Genomic DNA, 20374 nt, shown 5'->3' with positions numbered 1-20374 from the left:
CCTCTTACGCGCGTTACGTCATGACGTCACTAGGTGGCGCCAGTACGCCGCTCTTTGAAGAAGCCGCATCAGTTGGTCCGGTGGTCCGCTCACGGAGAGACCGTTTGGGCTGTTTGTTGTTCCAGCTTCCGCCTCGAGCAACCGGGGAACAAACCCGCGGGGTCTTCCACGTGTTCACCGACGTTTTTACGGTGTCTTTACCGGTTTGTTGTTGTTTGTTTTTAACTTAATTCACCGGTAAGCTAGAAAACGGTCTGCTAGCTTGTGTGAGATTCGCGTTACCATGGTGACGTTCCGCACCGGAAGCCGCGGGGACCCGGATGTGAGCATCGGGCCGCACCGGAAGAATCCCAAACCGGGAACCCGGCGCCGGGACGCCCGGGAGGAGACCCCGGGACTGTCCCACCCGAGTCAGGTATCCGAAGGGTTTCTGGAGTTCAGAGGCGTCACCGCGTCACGTGACGTCATCATTCATCATCATTCAATTTGACGTTAAATCTGAAACTTTAGTGGGATTATTACTAAAGAATATAAAAAGCTGTTTTTTTTCATAACTGTGATTATCATTATTAATATAATCATTATCTAACATGTGTACATATATTTTATATATTTATACATATATATGTATTTACATTTGATTTATTTATTTGTCTCAAAAGGAACCATTCAATTAAAGGCCGAATTATCATTTGTCAAACTTTCAAATATCAGTATTGGTATCAGCCAAAATAGTAAACAATATATCACTCTGCAACTTTAATTTAGTTAGTTTGATTAGTATATTTAGTTCCATTTAATTGACATATATATATAATATATATGTGTGTGTGTGTGCTTTTTAATTCTAAAGATACAAATGTGATTATAATAAAAAAGTAAAATAATTGAACTTTCTCAAGAACTATTAAGGTTATAAACCACATGTAAAAAGCGGACTACAATCCGCCTTACACTGAATAAAACAAACAGCATTTGCTCACCTTTCAGAATAAAGTGCTCGTGTTTGCTGATCTGAATCTGACTTCTGAAAAGCTCAACGTGTTTTTTCAGGGAACTAACGCTGAGGAAGAGGAACGTGACCCCGATGGTTCAGGGAGGAAGGTCGAGGATGACGGGCGAGCGGTGGCGGCCTCCATCAGGTGGACGCCTTCATGAGCGAATGACTACGATCGGTTCTCCGTTTTAGAGCCGTCGGCGGCTCCCTCGGATGTTTAGCCTCCGTCTTAATGTGTCACGACAGTCGATTTAATCACATTATGTGACATTGAACCTTGTGTTGTGTTTTTAGGAAGTCTCAGAGGCGTCAGAACGCTGCCGGTAAGAATCCTAATAAGGACATTGAACACACCTCGCAAAGCGTCGCCATGGAAACGCTGAAGCTGAATGCTTCTCTGTGTGAGTCTCCCAGGTGGAGGAGGGAGGAGTGGTCTGAGGAGAAGCTCCCGGCCGGTGAATCCCGTCAGCAGATATCAGACCTCCGGCCGCTCAGTCAGCTCCAGGTGAGTCAATCAGAGAAAGTCGCTCTGCTCCAGCAGCGACCAAAGGAATGAACACCATCTGCTTGTTTTTGTTGCTGTTGTAAAGAGGAAACGAGGAGGACTGAAACTCTACTGACACCAGATCAGCTTCTTCAATGAGCTCTGACAAGTGGAGCCTGTTTGGTGGCTGATCTGTTTTCGATTAGTTTGGTCTGAGCCGTTTGGTCCAGAGTTCTCTCCTCCACGGGGACGTGATGACCACAGCGGTGTGTGCCGACCTTTGTAGCTCAGAGAAAGGTGTGATTTTCAGAGAAAGAACAACTTGGATGTTTTCTGAGATAAATGCGGTGAATCAAAGAGAGAAATACGCAAATCAGTGAGTTTTCTTTTGAATGGACTCAATGCACCGCTTCATCTCGTCTCTTTACGGTAAAAGGTTAATGATCATATGATGAAGTGTATTTTCTTTTTATCACTCTGCTCCGTTGGCTCCCTAACAGTCCACTTTGATTTGAAGCGTGACTGTTGGATTCTTCTCTGCAGAGCGGACGCGTCGGTCCTGAAGAAGCGGCTCGTTAACGACGTCGACTCGGTGAGCGGAGATCATTCGTACCCGACCAGTCTGATGCTTTTGTATTTACGAGAGGAGCTTGGATCTGTTTGTGTCCCTGAGCAGGTCGTCCTTCATGCTAACGAGTCTTTTCCAAACCGTCCAGGTTCTAGATAGTTTTATTTTTTCAGGTGCGTACAGTGTCTTTTCATTCCACTGTTGAGCTGCTTTCGGGGGTTTGTGTGTCTTGTGTTGTTGTGTGTTGTTGTAGCAGAACCGCCCACACGGCTAACTAGATGTTTGTGACTCGAATGTGGAGACGGGACATCGGGACCAAACGTCTCTCAGGCGGGTCCAGATTTGTGAGATTTAGTGACATCTGGTGGAGAGTTTTCAGACTGCATTCAACCAAGTTTATTTAACACCTTAAAAACTAATAAATAAATAATAAAATAAAATAATGTAGTTAAAATAAATAAATCAGCAAAGCGACATCAGCCTGTAAAAATACGTTTTGAAGAAGTGATTTAAAGGTTTATTATTATTGGAGCTGAGGTTAAAATAAATAATAACCATCTATTAACACACATACATTTCTTTAAGCTGAACGCCGGTGTGTGCGGATTGTGTCGTGTTTCTCACAGTGTGTGTGTGTGTGTGATTCAAACTGCAGAAGAGCTTCTCTGAAGTGAGGAAGAGGAGGAGAACAGAGGAGCCTCCTCAGGTGGACATCAGCAGCTTCGAGAAGGGTTCGTACCGACGATCATTGGAGACCAGCGAGGGCTGAAGAACATCTCCTCTTACTCATCTGTTGTCCCCAGGTGGACTCGTGGACGAGGACAGGAAGCAGGAAGCGGCAGCAGAGGACAACAGCTGCGGTACAGCTGATCTCAGATCAGTTCCACGCTTACAATCACCCAGAGGCATAAATCCTGCTTTGTGTTGCGCTGCGTTTGTTCCCGCTCAGAGGAAACCGCATTTGATGTTTTCGTGTTGACCCCCTCCTCCATCTTTATAAGTCACACGTGTCCTTCAGAGGTCCCGAGAGCAACGTTCAAGGTCGGCGGCGCCGGACCGAGCCCGGCCCGCGAGGCAGCCTTCAGGTCAGTCAAAGAGGGAGAACTGAGAGAAAAGCTGACGCAACGTTGTCATTGACCTCGATGAGAGAAGATAAGAGTGTTTCTGTCCCGTTGGGCCTCTTTGATCGTGGCTTTTATTTGATGGAAAAGTTATTGATCAGGTCTCCATCTAAAGCATTGAGTTCAGAGTTTAATGCCCCCGAGGAACCCTTGTCTCCTTGTTTCCTCTCCTTGCTCCTCCAGACTCACAGACAGCGAGACGTCGGACAAAGACAGCGACGATGACAAAGACAGCGACTCCGAGGAAGACTCGGAGGATGAAGAGCGCAGCGTGGGGAAGGTCTCTGGAAGGTCAGTAGGTAGATGATGATGTATCTCCATCATCTTCTGAGTCCATCGGATCGAGGAGAGAAGTTGATACGCTCTCTTGTCTGTACGCAGAATATGAAGCTACAGCTTGTTAGCTTAGCTTAGCTTAGACAGGAACTGCTGACCTGCTTCCGTCCAAAGGGAACAAAATGTAAAGCAGCTCTAAAGCTAATTAGCATCTTGATTGAACAAAACGAATGTGTAATAACCACTTTTTGTTATTACACATCGTAAGAAGTTATGGGAAATATTTGCTGCTTCAAGTCTCCTAAAAAAGCCTCGCTGAATATTGTGTTGTTTGCTTTTCAGCATGCGACAGATTTCTATGTCTGTTGTGGTGGTTTTTAATTATTCCTTTCAAAGTGTGATCAATCTTCATCCAGCCGCCGGCCGCTCGGCCTCCTCGGCGAGGACCTTCTGGAGACTCGCCGAGACGAGAAGATGAACGGAGGAGCCGAGCTGGCAGACATCGATCCCGCCGCCATCCACCAATCGGTTCGTTCTCCCTGTTCCATTGTTTGAGAAGAGAGTCTGCTCATCTCACTGCCTCCCCTCTCTCCTCGCTTCCTTCCCCCTCTCTCCTTCCCCCTCTCCTCGCTTCCTTCCCCCTCTCTCCTTCCCTCTCTCCTTCCCCCTCTCCTCGCTTCCTTCCCCCTCTCCTCCCCTCTCTCCTCCCCTCTCTCCTCGCTTCCTTCCCCCTCTCCTTCCCTCTCTCCTTCCCCCTCTCCTCGCTTCCTTCCCCATCTCCTTCCCTCTCTCCTTCCCCCTCTCCTCGCTTCCTTCCCCCTCTCCTCGCTTCCTTCCCCCTCTCCTTCCCTCTCTCCTTCACCCTCTCCTTCCTTCTCTCCTTCCCTCTCTCCTTCACCCTCTCCTTCACCTTCTCCTTCCCCCTCTCCTTCCCCCTCTCCTTCCTTCTCTCCTTCCCTCTCTCCTTCACCCTCTCCTTCACCTTCTCCTTCCCCCTCTCCTTCCCTCTCTCCTTCACCCTCTCCTTCCTTCTCTCCTTCCCTCTCTCCTTCACCCTCTCCTTCACCTTCTCCTTCCCCCTCTCCTTCACCCTCTCCTCCCCTCTCTCCTCCCCTCTCTCCTCGCTTCCTTCCCCCTCTCCTTCCCTCTCTCCTTCCCCCTCTCCTCGCTTCCTTCCCCATCTCCTTCCCTCTCTCCTTCCCCCTCTCCTCGCTTCCTTCCCCCTCTCCTCGCTTCCTTCCCCCTCTCCTTCCCTCTCTCCTTCACCCTCTCCTTCCTTCTCTCCTTCCCTCTCTCCTTCACCCTCTCCTTCACCTTCTCCTTCCCCCTCTCCTTCCCCCTCTCCTTCCTTCTCTCCTTCCCTCTCTCCTTCACCCTCTCCTTCACCTTCTCCTTCCCCCTCTCCTTCCCTCTCTCCTTCACCCTCTCCTTCCTTCTCTCCTTCCCTCTCTCCTTCACCTTCTCCTTCCCCCTCTCCTTCCCCCTCTCCTTCCCTCTCTCCTTCACCCTCTCCTTCACCCTCTCCTTCACCTTCTCCTTCCCCCTCTCCTTCCCTCTCTCCTTCACCCTCTCCTTCCCCCTCTCCTTCCCTCTCTCCTTCCCCCTCTCCTTCCCTCTCTCCCTCTCTCCTCAGGTGGGCTTTGACAGCATCGGGGGTCTGGCAGGTCACATCTTGGCCCTGAAAGAGATGGTTGTGTTCCCGCTGCTTTACCCAGAAGTCTTTGACAACTTCAAGATCCAGCCTCCCAGGTGGCGCACACACACACACACACACACACACACACACAGACACACAGACACAGACACACACACACACACACACACAGACACACACACACACACACACACATGGTGTTGGGCGTTCAGTCGTTTTTAATTGCCCCCTCCCTCCAGAGGTTGCCTGTTTTACGGGCCCCCCGGGACGGGGAAGACGCTGGTGGCCCGGGCGCTGGCCAGCGAGTGTAGCCACGGCAACAGGAAGGTGTCCTTCTTCATGAGGAAGGGCGCCGACTGCCTCTGCAAGTGGGTGGGCGAGTCGGAGCGGCAGCTGCAGCTGCTGTTTGAGCAGGTGACTCCACGTCCCACCCCCACCTGCCGAGGACCCCCCCCTGCTTAGTTTGACCACGTGTCCTACTCGTCCTCAGGCCCATCAGATGCGTCCCTCCATCATCTTCTTCGACGAGATGGACGGGCTGGCTCCGGTCCGGTCCAGCAGACAGGACCAGATTCACAGGTCGGAGCAGAGCGCTTGTTTTCATGTTATTATCGTCTCATCTTTGGCGTTCGGCAGTATTTCTGTGCGCCTCGTCGCGTGGTTGGATTTAGCAAAGTGACCCAACCTGTGGGTGCAACAGAAAGTCATCGCCATGGTTACAGATGGCGTCGATCCGCTGAACCAGCTGTCTATGGTCCCTCAGCTCCATCGTGTCCACGCTTCTGGCTCTGATGGACGGGTTGGACAGTCGGGGCGAGGTCGTCGTGATCGGCGCGACCAACCGCCTGGACGCCATCGACCCGGCGCTGCGACGGCCCGGGCGCTTCGACAGGGAGTTCCTGTTCGGCCTGCCCGACCGGGAGGTGTGACATCACACACTCAGAACCCTCCCTAGTGCCCGCGTGCTTCTGGATGAATGACGTCCTTGAGCTGATGTTCTCTCACAGATCCTTCGGGTCAACTGACTCCTTCTGTCATTAAGACCCTCGAAATCCTCTGGACTCTTATTCTGCTACATTGTTCCAAAGCTCTCTCTGTGACTCTGTGACCCAGCTGTTGGTTTTCTTTCAGTCCCGTAAAGAGATCCTGAAGATCCACACGAGGCAGTGGAGGCCCGGCCCGTCGGACGACTTCCTGGAACAACTGGCCGAGAGATGTGTCGGTGGGACGGACTTGACTCCCACCAGCGTGTGACGGAGTGTTTACAAGCAATGATGCACACAAAAAGAAGGACATACAGAACGTATAGAGCGCATGGAACGTATAACATATTGAACGTATGGAACATATGGAACGTATAACATATTGAACGTATGGAACATATGGAACGTATAGAACGCATGGAACGTATAACATATAGAACGTATGGAACATATGGAACGTATAGAGCGCATGGAACGTATAACATATAGAACGTATGGAACATATGGAACGTATAACATATTGAACGCATGGAGCATATGGAACGTATAGAACGCATGGAACGTATAACATAGAACGCATGGAACGTATAGAACGCATGGAACGTATAACATATAGAACGTATAGAACGCATGGAACGTATGGAACATATGGAACGTATGGAACGCATGGAACGTATAACATATAGAACATATGGAACGTATAGAACGCATGGAACGTATAACATATAGAACATATGGAACGTATAGAACGCATGGAACGTATAACATATAGAACGTATGGAACATATGGAACGTATAGAGCGCATGGAACGTATAACATATAGAACGTATGGAACATATGGAACGTATAACATATTGAACGTATGGAGCATATGGAACGTATAGAACGCATGGAACGTATAGAACGCATGGAACGTATGGAACATATGGAACGTATGGAACATATGGAACGTATAGAACGCATGGAACGTATAACATATAGAACGTATGGAACATATGGAACGTATAGAACGCATGGAACGTATAGAACGCATGGAACGTATGGAACATATGGAACGTATGGAACATATGGAACGTATAGAACGCATGGAACGTATAACATATAGAACGTATGGAACATATGGAACGTATAGAGCGCATGGAACGTATAACATATAGAACGTATGGAACATATGGAAGGTATAGAACGCATGGAACGTATAACATATAGAACGTATAGAACACATGGAACGTATGGAACATATGGAACATATGGAACGTATGGAACGTATAGAGCGCATGGAACGTATAACATATAGAACATATGGAACGTATGAAACCTACAGGACATATAGAACGTAGAACATATAGAAACACAGCGGCTGTGTGCTGTCAGTAGACTTCTGTCATTGTTTAAATCTGCTGTTGCAACATTGACCCTTGACCTGCGGGCCCCACATGTGTGTCTGCATTGTGTGTCAAACTGACTTCCTGTCTCCCAGGCTACTGCGGCGCCGACATCAGGGGCGTGTGCACAGAGGCGGCGCTGTGCGCTCTGCGCCGCCGCTACCCGCAGATCTACGGGACGTCCCACAAGCTCCTGTTGGACGTCTCCTCCATCGCTGTCGGGGGACGCGACTTCCTGGCGGCCATGGCGAAGACGCTGCCGGCCTCCCGCCGCTGCGCCGCCTCGCCCGCCTCGGCGCTGTCGGCCGTGGTGCGCCCCCTGCTGGGCGGAGCCCTGCGCCGCGCCCTGAAGGAGCTGCAGAAGCTGTTCCCTCACGCGGAGCAGGGCGTGAAGAGGAGGAGGGAGCCGGGTGAGTCCCAGCCGCAGGCCGCAGGCGCTTCTCTTCCAACGTCACGTCTACTGAGCGGCGGGGTTTCTCTCGCTCCTCAGACGGGACCCCGGGTTTCCTTGACGACGGGCTGACGGAGGGAGACGACGCGGGCGCCTTCTCCAAAGCCTTCACCTCCAAAAGCCGCCCCTTCCTGCACTTCTCCAGGTGAGTCCACACCACATCAGCCTTTAGTTCAGAAACACAGCTAAAGGTCAACAAACCACAGACGTTGTTTAAGCAACAGCTGCTCCCAAAATCAAGACAAGACAAAAAAAGAGTTTGTAAATGAGGCCCAAATGTTGCATATGCATTCTCTGTTATTCCATATTTATCCCCATATGTTTCTTCTTCTGCTTAACTTATTTTGTTTATTCATATATTCACAATAAAATCTGTTTAATCTGTTTAATTTCATAAAAAAAATGTTTCTCTCCTGATTTGTTCCGTCACATTTGTTCTTGCAAACAACAAAACCTAAAAATCTACAAACCTCGGTGACTTTGCCTCCCCTTCCTCCCTCCTGCCTGCAGGAGTGCAGCCAAACACCCGACGTCCCACCGTCCCAGGATGCTCCTCGGCGGTCCTCCTGCTTCGGGTCAGACCTCCCACCTGGCTCCGGCCTTGCTGCACGCCCTGGAGCGCTTCCCCGTCCACAACCTGGACTCGGCGGTGCTGTTTGGGGTCAGCGGGACGAGCCCGGAGGAAGCCTGCGCCCAGGTGAGGCCTCGGCCCGAAGGTGTGAGCTGACGAGTGACACTTGGTGTCATGATAATGATCATCTCCATTCGATGAGCGCGTCCTACACAGACTGTTCTGTGAAGAGAAGATGATGTATGAAGAATGCATTTTGCAGCGTTATTTGTCACCAGTTATTTGTCACATGACCAGGAAACAAACTGAAATGTGGATGCTGAAGCTCCGCCCTCCTTTAGTGACCCCTGGTGGCTCCTGGAGTCCTCAAACCCCTCGTCTCCTCATCTCCCTCAGGTGTTCTGTGAGGCCCGGCGGACGGCTCCCAGCATCCTCTACCTGCCCCACATGCAGCAGTGGTGGGAGGCCGCGGGGTCCTCGCTGAGGGCGTCCTTCCTCAGCCTGCTGGCCGCCGTCCCCTCCCTCTCCCCCATCCTCCTCCTCGCCACCTGCAGTGACGACTACCAGGAGCTGGACCCAGAGGTGGAGCAGTAAGGGACACAGATGTTTCTCTTTGAGCCTCCATGAGTTCTGACTGTTTCTCTCCTCAGATTCAGGCTCTGTTTCGGGAGGAGTACGGGGAGGTTCACATCGTCAGCGTTCCCACCCGGCAGGAGAGGAGCGACTTCTTCCAGGACCTCCTCCTGAACCAGGCGGCCGAGGCTCCGCCTTCCAAACCAGCCGGTGCGAGACGCTTCAACCGCGAACGGTTAAGAAGTGTAAATAAGTCAGACGGTGTTTCTGACCTCACCTCCTTTCCTCCTCCCGCAGTGGCCGAGGCCGTGGAGGTGCTTCCCCTGGCTCCCATGCCCCGCCCCCGCCAGCTGCCGGAGCGGGAGCGCCTCCGCCTGGAGGAGCAAGAGGAGGACGTGCTGCGGGACCTCCGCCTCTTCCTGCGCTATGTCACGGAGAGTTTGGCTCAGGACCGCCGCTTCAAGGCCTTCGCCAAGCCGGTGGACACAGAGGAGGTGGGTGGACTTCAGGCCGCCTCCTCCTCCTCATGCTCTTCCTCCTCACGCCCCTCCTCCTCCTCTTTTGCGTCTCGCTCCAGGTGCCGGACTACACTCTGGTGGTGAAGGCGCCGATGGACCTCTCCACGCTGCTGACCAACATCGACGAGCAGAAGTACGTCACGGTGGACGAGTTTGTGTGCGACGCCGACCTCATCTGGAAGAACGCCTTGGAGTACAACCCGGACAGCGACCCCATGGGTGAGAGCCCGCCCCCACGGAGGCCCCCGAGGGACCAGAAGGAATGTTTTTATTCTCAGAATTGTATTCATTTTAAAGTGTTTGTGTGTGTGTGTGTGTGTCAGACCGTCACATCCGTCACCGGGCGTGCGCCCTGAGGGACGCGCTGCGCTCCATCATCAGAGCCGAGCTGAACGAAGGCTTCCAGAGAGCCTGCGAGGAGATCCGAGCCTCTCGGACGCAGAGAGGTGAGGTCATGAAACACCTGGAGGAGATCTTTGGAATGTAGAAACACAGAACGTTCTTCTGCAAAACGACACTTTATTCATTTCAGCCTCCTCCTGCTGGACCAAACCCGAGGAGGACAGCAGAAGAGGGAGCGAAGCTCCACGTAAGTGTTTGAGGGGCGAATCATAACCTGCATGAGAGCATCATCCTGGATCCACAGTTACTAAATACATACATGAAGGTTGAACAAGATCACAACAAAGAAATCATTTCATTTGAGATCTTTCACCAAACCGATCGCTTTGATCGATGTTTGTTTCTAAATTCACACCCGCAGACGTCAGGTGGCTCATTGTGAAGCGGCACGTTTTTTATTTAAACATTAACGGGGCAACTGAGGTCATCTTACAGGCGACCCGACGTCCCGCAAACAAACCGCAAGACGCGATTCATCTGCCTCTTCCTCCTTCTGCTCGTCTTCCTCCTCAAGCAGAGAGAGAGACCAGTGCCAACATGGCCGCCGCCAACATGGCCGCCGCGGAGAGGAAGCAGCCGCCCAGCAGGAAGAGGCTCGACCGGGCCGCCCCCCCACTGCTGCTGGATCAACACAAACTGAGGGTGAGTGGACCCGGCTGGCCGCTTCCTGCTGGGCTCTGATTGGCTCTGCGGTTTTTCCAGATGTTTGGGCGTTTTGGTCGTTGCGTATTTCAGGACGTCCTCAAGCGGGCCGTGGATGGAACGGAGGGCTTCGAGGTGGAGCCGCTGGAGAAGCTTCACGCTCTCCTGGCTCAGTGCATCTACCGACACCGCAACGACCGCAACAAGAAGGAGCTCCTTCAGGTACGGAACACGCCTGGCCTCCATTTTTACCGAGCGCCTTCGTAGCGTAGCAGCATGGTCAGAGTTTACGGTTAGCACCGGAACGATAGCGTGATAGCAATTAGTCAATTCCACCGTAGCAAATGTCATTGTTCTCCATCAAGTCACCACAGAAAACGCTTCAATGTCTGTTCTACCTTCTTCTATTTCTATTAGATAGTAGAAGTAGATTTACAGCTTTAGTTTTACCTTTTATTTTATCTTCAGGAAATGAAGGAAGAAATCGCCAGCTTTGTTTCATCTCCGGCTCCAGTTCTGTTTAAATAAATCCTCATCAAACAATAAGTCTACTCCTCATTTATTGATTCACCTCAATATTTATTATGTTAGAATTTCTCTAATAGAATAATTTACCTATGGGGATCATTAAAGGATATTTTCTTTCTTCTTGCATGTTATATTATATCATTCTTATTTATCGAGTTATTTTTTTCAATCTAGGTTGTTTGTAACTGATCTGGGAACAGAATACTAATTCTAAACATTCTTAGTTCTGACATTAAATAATCGTGTCTGAAGCACATAAGATTAGTTTTGAGGTCTTGTAATTTACTTTAAAATAATGAGTTTGATTCAATTTGTATTCATACTTGTTCTTTACTTCATTAGAGAGGGATATTTTTGTAATTATTTTTCTCATTTGTGCCACATAACTTTTATAAGCCTCAATAGTATAAAACATATAAATTATACAATCTACATCTAATCCAGTTCTAAACATGGTGCTCACGTACCATGCTGTGAATGGATGGGGTCCAGCTTCCATCCAGGACCTGGTCCAACCCGACACCCCGACCCGCACTCTCCGCTCTGCATGTGATAAACTGCTTGTTCCTCCTCACTGAGAGCAAAACACTGGACTAGATCTCCACTCTTTGCTGTCCTGCTCCTAAATGGTGGAAGGAGGTCTCTGAAGACATCAGGACCACAGAGAGCCTTCACATCTTCAGACTAAAGACACACCTCTTCAGACTCTACCTCCACTAACACACTAACTAACTGTAGCACTTACATTGGACTTATGATGGTTCTTATCTACAGCAAGTTGTACATCGGCTTATTTGATGAAATCACACTTTCTTGTTTCTTGTTTTGACATGTAGTGTAATATAATGTAATATACATCCAGTATATAAAGGAGGTCAAAGTTAGAATACTATCATTCACTTCCGTTTGACGAGGATACCTTCAAAATAAGTCCATAAAGTAAATAAAACAATACAAAAATGAATAGATATAAATGTATTAGGACAATTACATCTAATACACAAGTAGTTAGTAGGCAGAATATAAAGACATATACGTTTAGGAAAAAGAATGGTTAATATTCATAATTTTCTATCAATGTAATACACTATTTAAACGTTTTGATTAAAAGTATCTATGGTTATTCGAAATCAAAAATACAAGTATTTAATAGTTTATTTTTGTTTGAGAGCAAATCACACATCACAACATCAATTCAAATTCAATGTTTATCAATTTTGTTTTGAAATCATCTGCACAGTTCAGTACAGTAGTATACTATACTATATAACTGAATCAACAACCATGATACAAGCAATTTCAGATTTTAGATGCAGGAATAGTATTTGTACTAGTAGTGTTTCTACTTTTACGTTCTGGCACCAACCTCTTAATTCAGTTCAACTTTAGCTGAAGCTTTTATTTTGTAAAATAAACCGAACCGGATGTGCTTGTCGGCTGTTGCTCGCTTGGAGCGGCGGTATGAAAAAAATGGCCACCGTCGAATTCGGTGAACTATCGGTGGCGTTTTTATTAAACTGTCCTTTTTATTAACAAAAGCAACCGAGCGAACTATGCGAGTCGTGCCGCTGCCGGCGGACAACCGCAGCTAACAGGCGCTAGCTTAGCTCGTCCAACCGCCGTCGGAGGGGCTCTGCGTCCGCGGCTGAAGCAGATGGGCTCCTCGGTGTATTTGGGCTGAAAGGCGGAAGACTGCGCATCAACACAGCGAGCCAGAGGCGCGACGGAGCTACAGCGATTCACCCCGACTACCTCCCCCCGCGAAGGAGGCCGATTCACCAGGTAAACACCGGCCGAACGCACTCCGTCTTCCTGGGTCTCTCGCCGCCTCACGTCCGCGGCCACTTGTGGAGGTCCTCGGTAAAACGCAGCTAGCTAGCTAGCTAGCTAGGCAGCTAAGCTAACGTTAGCATAGGATGCTGCTGCTGCTGCTGCTGTTGACGTTTCTTCTCGATTTATTTGAGCGAGCTGAGCAGACGTGTGTGTGTGTGTGTGTGTGTGTGTGTGTGTGCGCTTCCGTCCGTCTGATTATTATGTATTCTTTGAATCTTACTTAATTCTATTATATTCTGTTCTTACATCGCACCAAGTCAAATTCCTTGATGTGTAACGTAGGTCGAAATAAATGGCTTCTGATTCTTATTTTGATATTTTGCCTGATTTAATCCCTTTGATCAAGTGCAATCAACACAACTCATAATGATTAAACTGAACAGCAAATCTTAAGAGTTCTGAATATTGATATTGCGAAATTTTAATGTCCGAGTAAAAATAATTACACACCGAACAAAGTGGCACAAACAAGATGAATAATAGATTTATTACAAATAATAAACCGTGTTTATACGTCACCTTTTAAAAACAAGTTAAACATAAAATCAAAGACTAGCAACTTAAAATAGAAATAAGTCCCTGAAAGCCCAAATAAGAAGATGAAAAGCATATATTCAATATATTCATTCCCATCATTCATTCATGGGGTCGACGGTGGCGTGTGGAGTAGAGCGGGACCACTGGGAGCCGCAAGGTTGCCGGTTGGAGCCCCGGCTGCTCCATGTCCCATGTTGAAGTGTCCCTGAGCAGGACACCGGACACCTAATTGCTCCGTCAGCTAAATGACCTGTAATGTAATGTATATATTTATGGGACATTTTTAACATTCACCCCTTTTGAGATTTGAGAGACAAAATATGCCTGAAAAGTTCCACAAATATTCATTTAGAATTTATTGACAGAATATAACATTTAGAGCAATCACAAGGTCGACGTTGAAAAATACATTTTAGAGAAGCTAAAGATGTGTTTTGATGTAGTTTGTCCTCCACATAGTCATAAAGTGCATAAAACACATTTCTAGCAGGAATGTTTCAAATCTGCTGTCCAACAAAATAAATTCAAATATAGTAAATTTAAATTAGAATTCCTGTTGTTTTATATTGTCGTGCGATCAGTCAGATTTTCCAGATGTGTAATTTTGTCCGATTACATCTGAATGCACCAACGCTGCCAACATCAATCAGAACTTGTAACTGTCTTTAGGAGTTAAAGACAACAGAGGACCCGCCTCCTCTGATTTATGGAGCCACAACACGCCGACTCAAACTGAGACGGCGTTGACACTCCGCTAGACGCTCCGTCCCCCTCGTCCCCCGCCAGAGGATGGCGAGCCGGAGGAAGTCCACCACCCCGTGCATGGTCCCTCCTCGGGCGGCCGTGGACTCGGACCAGGAGATGGAGGACGCGGCCGACGCCGCAGAGCCGGAGGAGGGCGACGGCGCCGAGGAGCCGGAGGAGGCCCGCCCGGACCACTGCCTGGAGCCCGGCGCCGCCGAGGGGGGCTACGAGTGCAAATACTGCAGCTTCAGAACGTCTGAGCTCAACCTGTTCACTGTGCACGTAGACACGGAGCACCCGGACGTGGTCACCAACACCTCGTACGTCTGCATGGAGTGTGACTACCACACCAAGAGGTAGAGCCCCTCAATGCTTTGTACCATATATATATATATATTATATGTATATTGTTATTTATTCTTTTTCTCAAAGGTGGAAAAAGGTTTAGTTGATGAAAACAAAGAAGAAGACATGATGTTTAGTAGATTAAACTCTCTGATCAGAACTCATATTTAACCCGTCTCCTTTGGTTGCGACGCGCCTTTCTCTCCTCCGCCCAGTTACGACACGCTGCTGGCCCACAACGCTCGCCTCCACCCGGGCGAGGACAACTTCACCCGCACGATGGTGAAGCGCCACAACGAGACGGTCTTCCAGCAGACGGTCAACGACCTCACCTTCGATGGCGGCTTCGTGAAGGTGGAGGCGGAGGAGGAGGCGGAGGAGACGTCCCGCAACAGCATCGCTCTGAGCAAGACGCCCATCATGAGGATCAGGAGCCGTCCGGAGCACAAGAAGTTCGCCGCCCTGCACAGGATGGCCGTCGACGACGTCATCAAGGTGGAGAGCGGCGAGGAGGGGGAGGAGGAGCCACCCGCGCTGTCTCCCGCCCCGGCCGCCGCCCCCCCGCGCCTCATCCCCGTCTCCGCGCCGCTGCAGGTCCACGCCGTCCCGCAGAGCATCGTGGTCAACAGCTCCAACATGCTGCAGTTCAGAGGGGGGTCGGGCGGCGGGGGTGGCGCCGTGCTGCCCCCTGGGACGCTGGCCCAGGTGCTGTCGGCTCTGCAGAACCAGCAGAACTGCAGTCAGACGCAGCTTCTCATCCCCATCAGCAGCATCCCCACCTACAACACGGCCATGGACAACAACGTCCTGCTGGTCAGCGCCTACAACAGGTAACCCGCTCTCACATACATACGCACCTGTATGTGTACATCAACCCAATAGAAGAACCAACACGGTCAGTGGTGTATTGTCCTTTATATTTCCTCTGGCGTGTCTCAGGTTTCCGTACCCTTCGGTCTCGGAGATCATGGGTTTGTCTTCGCAGACCAAGTTCAGCGAGGAGCAGATCAAAGTCTGGTTCTCCGCCCAGCGGTTGAAACACGGAGTGAGCTGGACGCCGGAGGAGGTCGGTGCTCACTAACCTCTAACTCACACCTCCACTTGATGGACAACGTTTGTGTATCGGCGCCACGCAGAATTCAGAATGTCTGTTCATCTCATAGCACTTGGTTGTTTTTTAGCTGTATGCGTTTACTTAACTTTCACTACAATGATGGTAATAATTTAATGAATAAGCTGAGTGAACTTGGGGATGAGTGTGTGTAGAATAGAGAACATGTTAAAACAAATCCTGTTACATTTTCTGACTTTTTATTTTCTTTTTTTATGAATTATTATGTTCAAGGAGCAACCTGTACCTTCTGAAGGATTTTTGCAATGTGAATTTGCAGTTCTGTTTTAGAATAAAAGGTTGGAAATTAAAGCTTTTTAATGCTTTAAAAAAATCAGATTCATCGATAAATCGACCAATTAATCGATTATCAAACTAATCGTTAGTTGCCTACTCAGATCATGGGAGTGTCCGCTGATGCTGATGCTAATGCTAAAGCTAATGGGCCAAAGTTGAGTATAAAAGCTCAAAGTCAGTTCTGCTCTCAGGTGGAGGAGGCGAGGAGGAAGAAGTTCAACGGCACGGTGCAGACCGTCCCTCAGACCATCACCGTCATCCCAGCCAACATCGCCGCGGCCGCCAACGGCCTCCAGTCCATCTTCCAGACCTGCCAGATCGTGGGCCAGCCGGGCCTCGTCCTCACGCAGGTGGCCGGCAGCGGGAGCGCCGTGCCGGTCCCCTCCCCCATCACCCTGACGGTCGCGGGCGTCCCCGGCAACCAGCCCAAAGCCGCCGAGCCGGCGGCCACCGAGTCCAAGACGGAGATGTCTGGCGGCGCGGCGGCTGCCCTGGACGCGGCGGCGGCCAAGCCGAAGAAGTCCAAGGAGCAGCTGGCGGAGCTGAAGGCGAGCTACGGCCGCAGGCAGTTCGCCACGGAGGCGGAGATCTCGCGGCTCATGCAGGTCACCAGGCTCTCCAAGCGGGCCATCAAGAAGTGGTTCAGCGACACGCGCTACAACCAGAGGAACTCCAAGGATCACCACGGCGCCCCGCTGGGCGAAGCCACACCTGGCCGGGCGCCGGGCGGGGGGCGAGGGGGCGCCGGGAGGAACAGTGGGGGCCTCAACGACAGCGACAACAACAACAACAACAACCACGCCCCGGGCGCCGCCTCCACCACCATCGTCATCGACTCCAGCGACGACGCCAGCGACTGCTCCCCGATGTCCGGCGCCGCCCCGTCCGCCAGCAACCCGCGGGTCAAGTTCCGCCACGCCTTCCCCGACTTCACGCCGCAGAAGTTCAAGGAGAAAACCCCGGAGCAGCTGCTCGTCCTGGAGGCCAGCTTCCAGAAATCCGACACGCCCCCGGACGAGGAGCTGAGCCGGCTGCGCGGCGCGACCAAGCTGACGCGGCGCGAGGTGGACGCCTGGTTCACCGAGCGGCGGAAGATGCCTTCAAAGGAGGAAGAGGAGGAGGACGAGGAGGAGGAGGAGGCCTCGTCCTCGGCGCGCACGCCCTCCGGCAGGAAGGTGGTGAAGAAGACGCCGGAGCAGCTCCACATCCTGAAGAAGGCCTTCGTGCGCTCGCAGTGGCCGACGTCAGAGGAGTACGACCAGATGGCGGAGGACAGCGGCCTGCCGAGGATCTACATCGTCAACTGGTTCGGAGACACGCGCTACGCCTGCAAGAACAGCAACCTCAAGTGGTACTACCTGTACCAGAGCGGGAAGGTACTGCAACCCCTGCAGCTAACGCTAATGCTAACAGAGCGCGTGTGGTAAACTCACGGCTGTTTGGTTGGTTTTGTGCACTTTTTAAATATTCGACTGGCGCTGTAGAGACGTGTATTTGTTGCAGGTGGACGAGGCGCTGAACGGCGGGCTGAAGACCCCGAAGAAGTCCAGGAAGCGGTTCCGCGGTTGGTCCAGGAGGACGCGGCGGCCGTACCCCTGCAAACGCTCCCCACAAGGGGGCGGCGCCACCGCCATTAAGGTGGGTCTGTCGGACACACCCGTGTCACCTGTCGGTCGACTGTCCTCGAGCTGACGTCTGTTCCGCGTCCCGCAGGTGAAGTCCGGGAAGTCGTTCCTGAAGGACTATTTCCTGAAGCACCGCGGCCTCAGCGAGAGAGACCTGGACGACCTGGTGACCAAATCCAGCATGAGCTACGAGCAGGTGAGGGACTGGTTCTCCCAGACCGCTGGCAGGGTGGAGGAGGGCCGGGAGCCTTTCAGCGACGAAGAGGAGGATGGGGAGGAGGACGAAGAGGAGGAGGAGGAAGAAGAGGAAGAGGAGGTGGTGGTGGATCCTGCTGAAGAACGTGCAGACAACGTAGAAGAGATGGAGGTGAAAGAACAAGGAGAAGAAGCCACTGGTGACAACTGCAATGAGGAAGAGGAGGAGGGGGACGAGGAGGAGGTGATCCAGGAGGAGGTGATCCAGGAGGAGGTGATCCAGGAGGAGCGTAAAGGTGTCAGCCAATCACAGCCCCCGGCAGAGGAGCGAACATGAGCTGAGAGGTGAGTGATTTTCTGTCTCACTGAATCCAGATATAAGCTGCTGATGTGTCGTCATGGAAACGTCAACATGAAGACCGATAAGATGTCCTCTGAACCGTCCTCTGAACCGTCTGCTGACTGTTGGACGTACTAGAAGTTATTTGATTTCTTTCTGACGCGGCTTTTAAGGTCCATGAAATAAACACAGCAACCGAACAATTGAATGATCAGAAATAACACGTTAGTCCTCCTCGTCTCTGGCTTCTATCGGCCTATTAGGGTAGAGAGGGAGCGCCGGGAACCGCAAGGTTGGTGGTTCGAGCCCCGGCTGCTCTATGTCGACATGCCCTTGAGCAAGACACCTGACACCTAATGGCTCCCTGGGCAAAAATGTAAAAAAAAAAGCCAAAAGCCCAAAATGCACTAAGTCATGTTAACATGTCCTCCTGTCCAAGGCCCAAAGTCAAAGTCAGAATGAGGACGTTGGGAAATACAAGTTTGAACACACTGACGTAGAAGGAGACCTTTGGTAACTATGGTAACTATGGTCCCCGGATAAAAAGGCTCCTGGTCTTGATCTCGGGCTCCATATTGGCTGCAGGTGTTGCTGATCATTAAAGGGAAGCGTCATGAATTATTCTAATCGCATTAAGGTGATTCTCTGCTTCCTGAAACTCACCTGCTCGTCATGGCGTTCAACTCCCCGCCGCCTCGTGTGGAGCTGTTAGTGACGGTTCTGGATCAGCGTGTTCTGCTGTTGGACTCCTGTGATTCGGTCAAAGTCTTAAAATGACTTTTCATGATGATTCGTTTCATCATTCTCTGTGTCTTCTTCCACAGCATCATCGTTACCGTGGAGACCACGCGTGTCAGTGTTTCCCAGCCGGCGGATCGGGATCCAAAGATGGCCGCCAGAGGCTGCGACAGGAAGTCACGGCTCGGGTGCCGACGCGGCTGAGAAGCAGTGAGATGATGATGGGACTCAGGAGGTGGTTTCTTCCTGCTGGAGGACTTTAGGGACCAATCACACGACGCAGTGAGTTCCAGCCCACACGGACGACTTTTATTTTGGCGAGAACGACGGGGATTTTGTGTCATTTTTTCTTACTCAAAAAAGAACGTTTTTAAAGTAGAGGTGAGACCTCGCACGGTTTTCTCAATAATAACGAATAACTTTTTGCAGAAAGGACCGTTTTCTAAAGTGGACGTCTCAAAACAACGAGAACATACAAAATAATAAAGATGTTTTATCTGTGAATAGACTGAAATTAGTGCCATTCTGTTTATAAGTACTTGATATGAATTAAAGAAATCAGCGCTGGATTGAATTCCACAATCCGTGTTTTGACTTTTTGTATTTCTTTCTTTGTTTTTTATCTAAATGAAGTGGGGACTGGATCCATTTCTTTCTTCTGCTTTTGAGTTGTTTTGATGGTTTCCATGTGAGCAGCTGTTTGGTTTCAGAGACATGGATTCGCTTTGTGAGTGTTTACCTCCAAACACGCAAACACGATTAAAGGGAAAATCCACCGTAAAAGCACGAGAGAGAGCTTTTATTTTAAGTAGTTGGATTAGCTTTTAAAAATGCAGCTTACAATATATAATAAATACTGAAACATTATTATAGCAACGAGCTTAGTGTCGCTAACGCTAACAGGCCGAATATCTTCTTCAGTCTCAACGACCCTTTAAATCAACAAAATACCGTTAATCGTTATTTTAAATATATTTCAAATACTTTTTTTTTCTGATCTGGTGGAAGATGTTTTTTCTGGTGGATTTTTTCTTTTAACCCCAACAACATAAAATAAAAACATAGAAGGATGTTACAGATTTCTTTATTCAAACAAGGAGCAGAATTATTGATGATAAATAATGGTTTTATTTGTGTCCTCGTCCAAAAAGCTAAACGGCGTTTGTGCTTCTTCAGGAAACCGACTTTACCTCCTGCGACTTTTACACTTTAACCTTTTAATACCGGATGCATGAAAAGCCACCAGAAGCTTCTCAGACGGCGTCTTGTTTTTGTCTAATAAACAACAATTAAACAACTCACATCAAGTTGTCGGTGCGTTTATTTGCTCAAATACAGATGAAGTATAAAAACGACATCAAGAGATGAGATATTTTAGGGACACAGAACTTTTCATAAGTGGGGGGGCGCAGCAGAAGAAACCAGCTCGTGTTTTTCTTTCCTCTGTCACATCAA

General features: G+C 49.9%; 2 protein-coding genes across 2 annotated transcripts; both read left to right on the top strand.

Moving 5' to 3' along the window:
• The first annotated feature begins 10 nt into the window (after positions 1-10).
• Positions 11-11166, top strand: LOC120826095 (ATPase family AAA domain-containing protein 2-like). Its single transcript, XM_078081015.1, has 27 exons — positions 11-415; positions 1054-1142; positions 1292-1320; positions 1412-1502; positions 2025-2073; positions 2705-2780; positions 2853-2909; positions 3068-3134; positions 3354-3461; positions 3863-3959; positions 5080-5195; positions 5340-5514; positions 5591-5679; positions 5864-6023; positions 6232-6322; positions 7565-7879; positions 7960-8065; positions 8431-8617; positions 8888-9073; positions 9142-9274; positions 9362-9558; positions 9642-9801; positions 9906-10028; positions 10115-10171; positions 10499-10626; positions 10720-10848; positions 11095-11166. The coding sequence occupies exons 1-27, from the start codon at positions 284-286 to the stop codon at positions 11152-11154; spliced, it is 3207 nt and encodes a 1068-aa protein (XP_077937141.1). The 5' UTR covers positions 11-283; the 3' UTR covers positions 11155-11166.
• A 1382-nt stretch (positions 11167-12548) lies between these two features.
• LOC120813276 (zinc fingers and homeoboxes protein 1-like) lies at positions 12549-20220 on the top strand. The gene is made up of 8 exons (XM_040169309.2): positions 12549-12936; positions 14194-14624; positions 14829-15443; positions 15553-15679; positions 16213-17397; positions 17525-17659; positions 17735-18186; positions 19006-20220. Exons 2-7 carry the CDS (start codon positions 14314-14316, stop codon positions 18176-18178), a joined length of 2817 nt encoding a protein of 938 aa, XP_040025243.2. The 5' UTR covers positions 12549-12936; positions 14194-14313; the 3' UTR covers positions 18179-18186; positions 19006-20220.
• The last annotated feature ends 154 nt before the right edge of the window (positions 20221-20374 follow it).

The sequence above is a fragment of the Gasterosteus aculeatus genome, chromosome 10, assembly GCF_964276395.1.
Source record: "Gasterosteus aculeatus chromosome 10, fGasAcu3.hap1.1, whole genome shotgun sequence".
NCBI lineage: Eukaryota > Metazoa > Chordata > Actinopteri > Perciformes > Gasterosteidae > Gasterosteus > Gasterosteus aculeatus.
This window is presented reverse-complemented; position numbering and strand designations above follow the sequence as displayed.

Bases quoted from the DNA above. Each gene is read 5' to 3' on its own strand.
- LOC120826095 (XM_078081015.1), top strand. From the start codon at position 284: ATGGTGACGTTCCGCACCGGAAGCCGCGGGGACCCGGATGTGAGCATC. The intron at 9,559-9,641 runs GTGGGTGGACTT...GTCTCGCTCCAG, and splicing joins AGCCGGTGGACACAGAGGAG to GTGCCGGACTACACTCTGGT. The intron at 10,172-10,498 runs GTAAGTGTTTGA...TTCCTCCTCAAG, and splicing joins AAGAGGGAGCGAAGCTCCAC to CAGAGAGAGAGACCAGTGCC.
- LOC120813276 (XM_040169309.2), top strand. From the start codon at position 14,314: ATGGCGAGCCGGAGGAAGTCCACCACCCCGTGCATGGTCCCTCCTCGG. The intron at 14,625-14,828 runs GTAGAGCCCCTC...TCCTCCGCCCAG, and splicing joins TGTGACTACCACACCAAGAG to TTACGACACGCTGCTGGCCC. The intron at 15,444-15,552 runs GTAACCCGCTCT...GGCGTGTCTCAG, and splicing joins CTGGTCAGCGCCTACAACAG to GTTTCCGTACCCTTCGGTCT.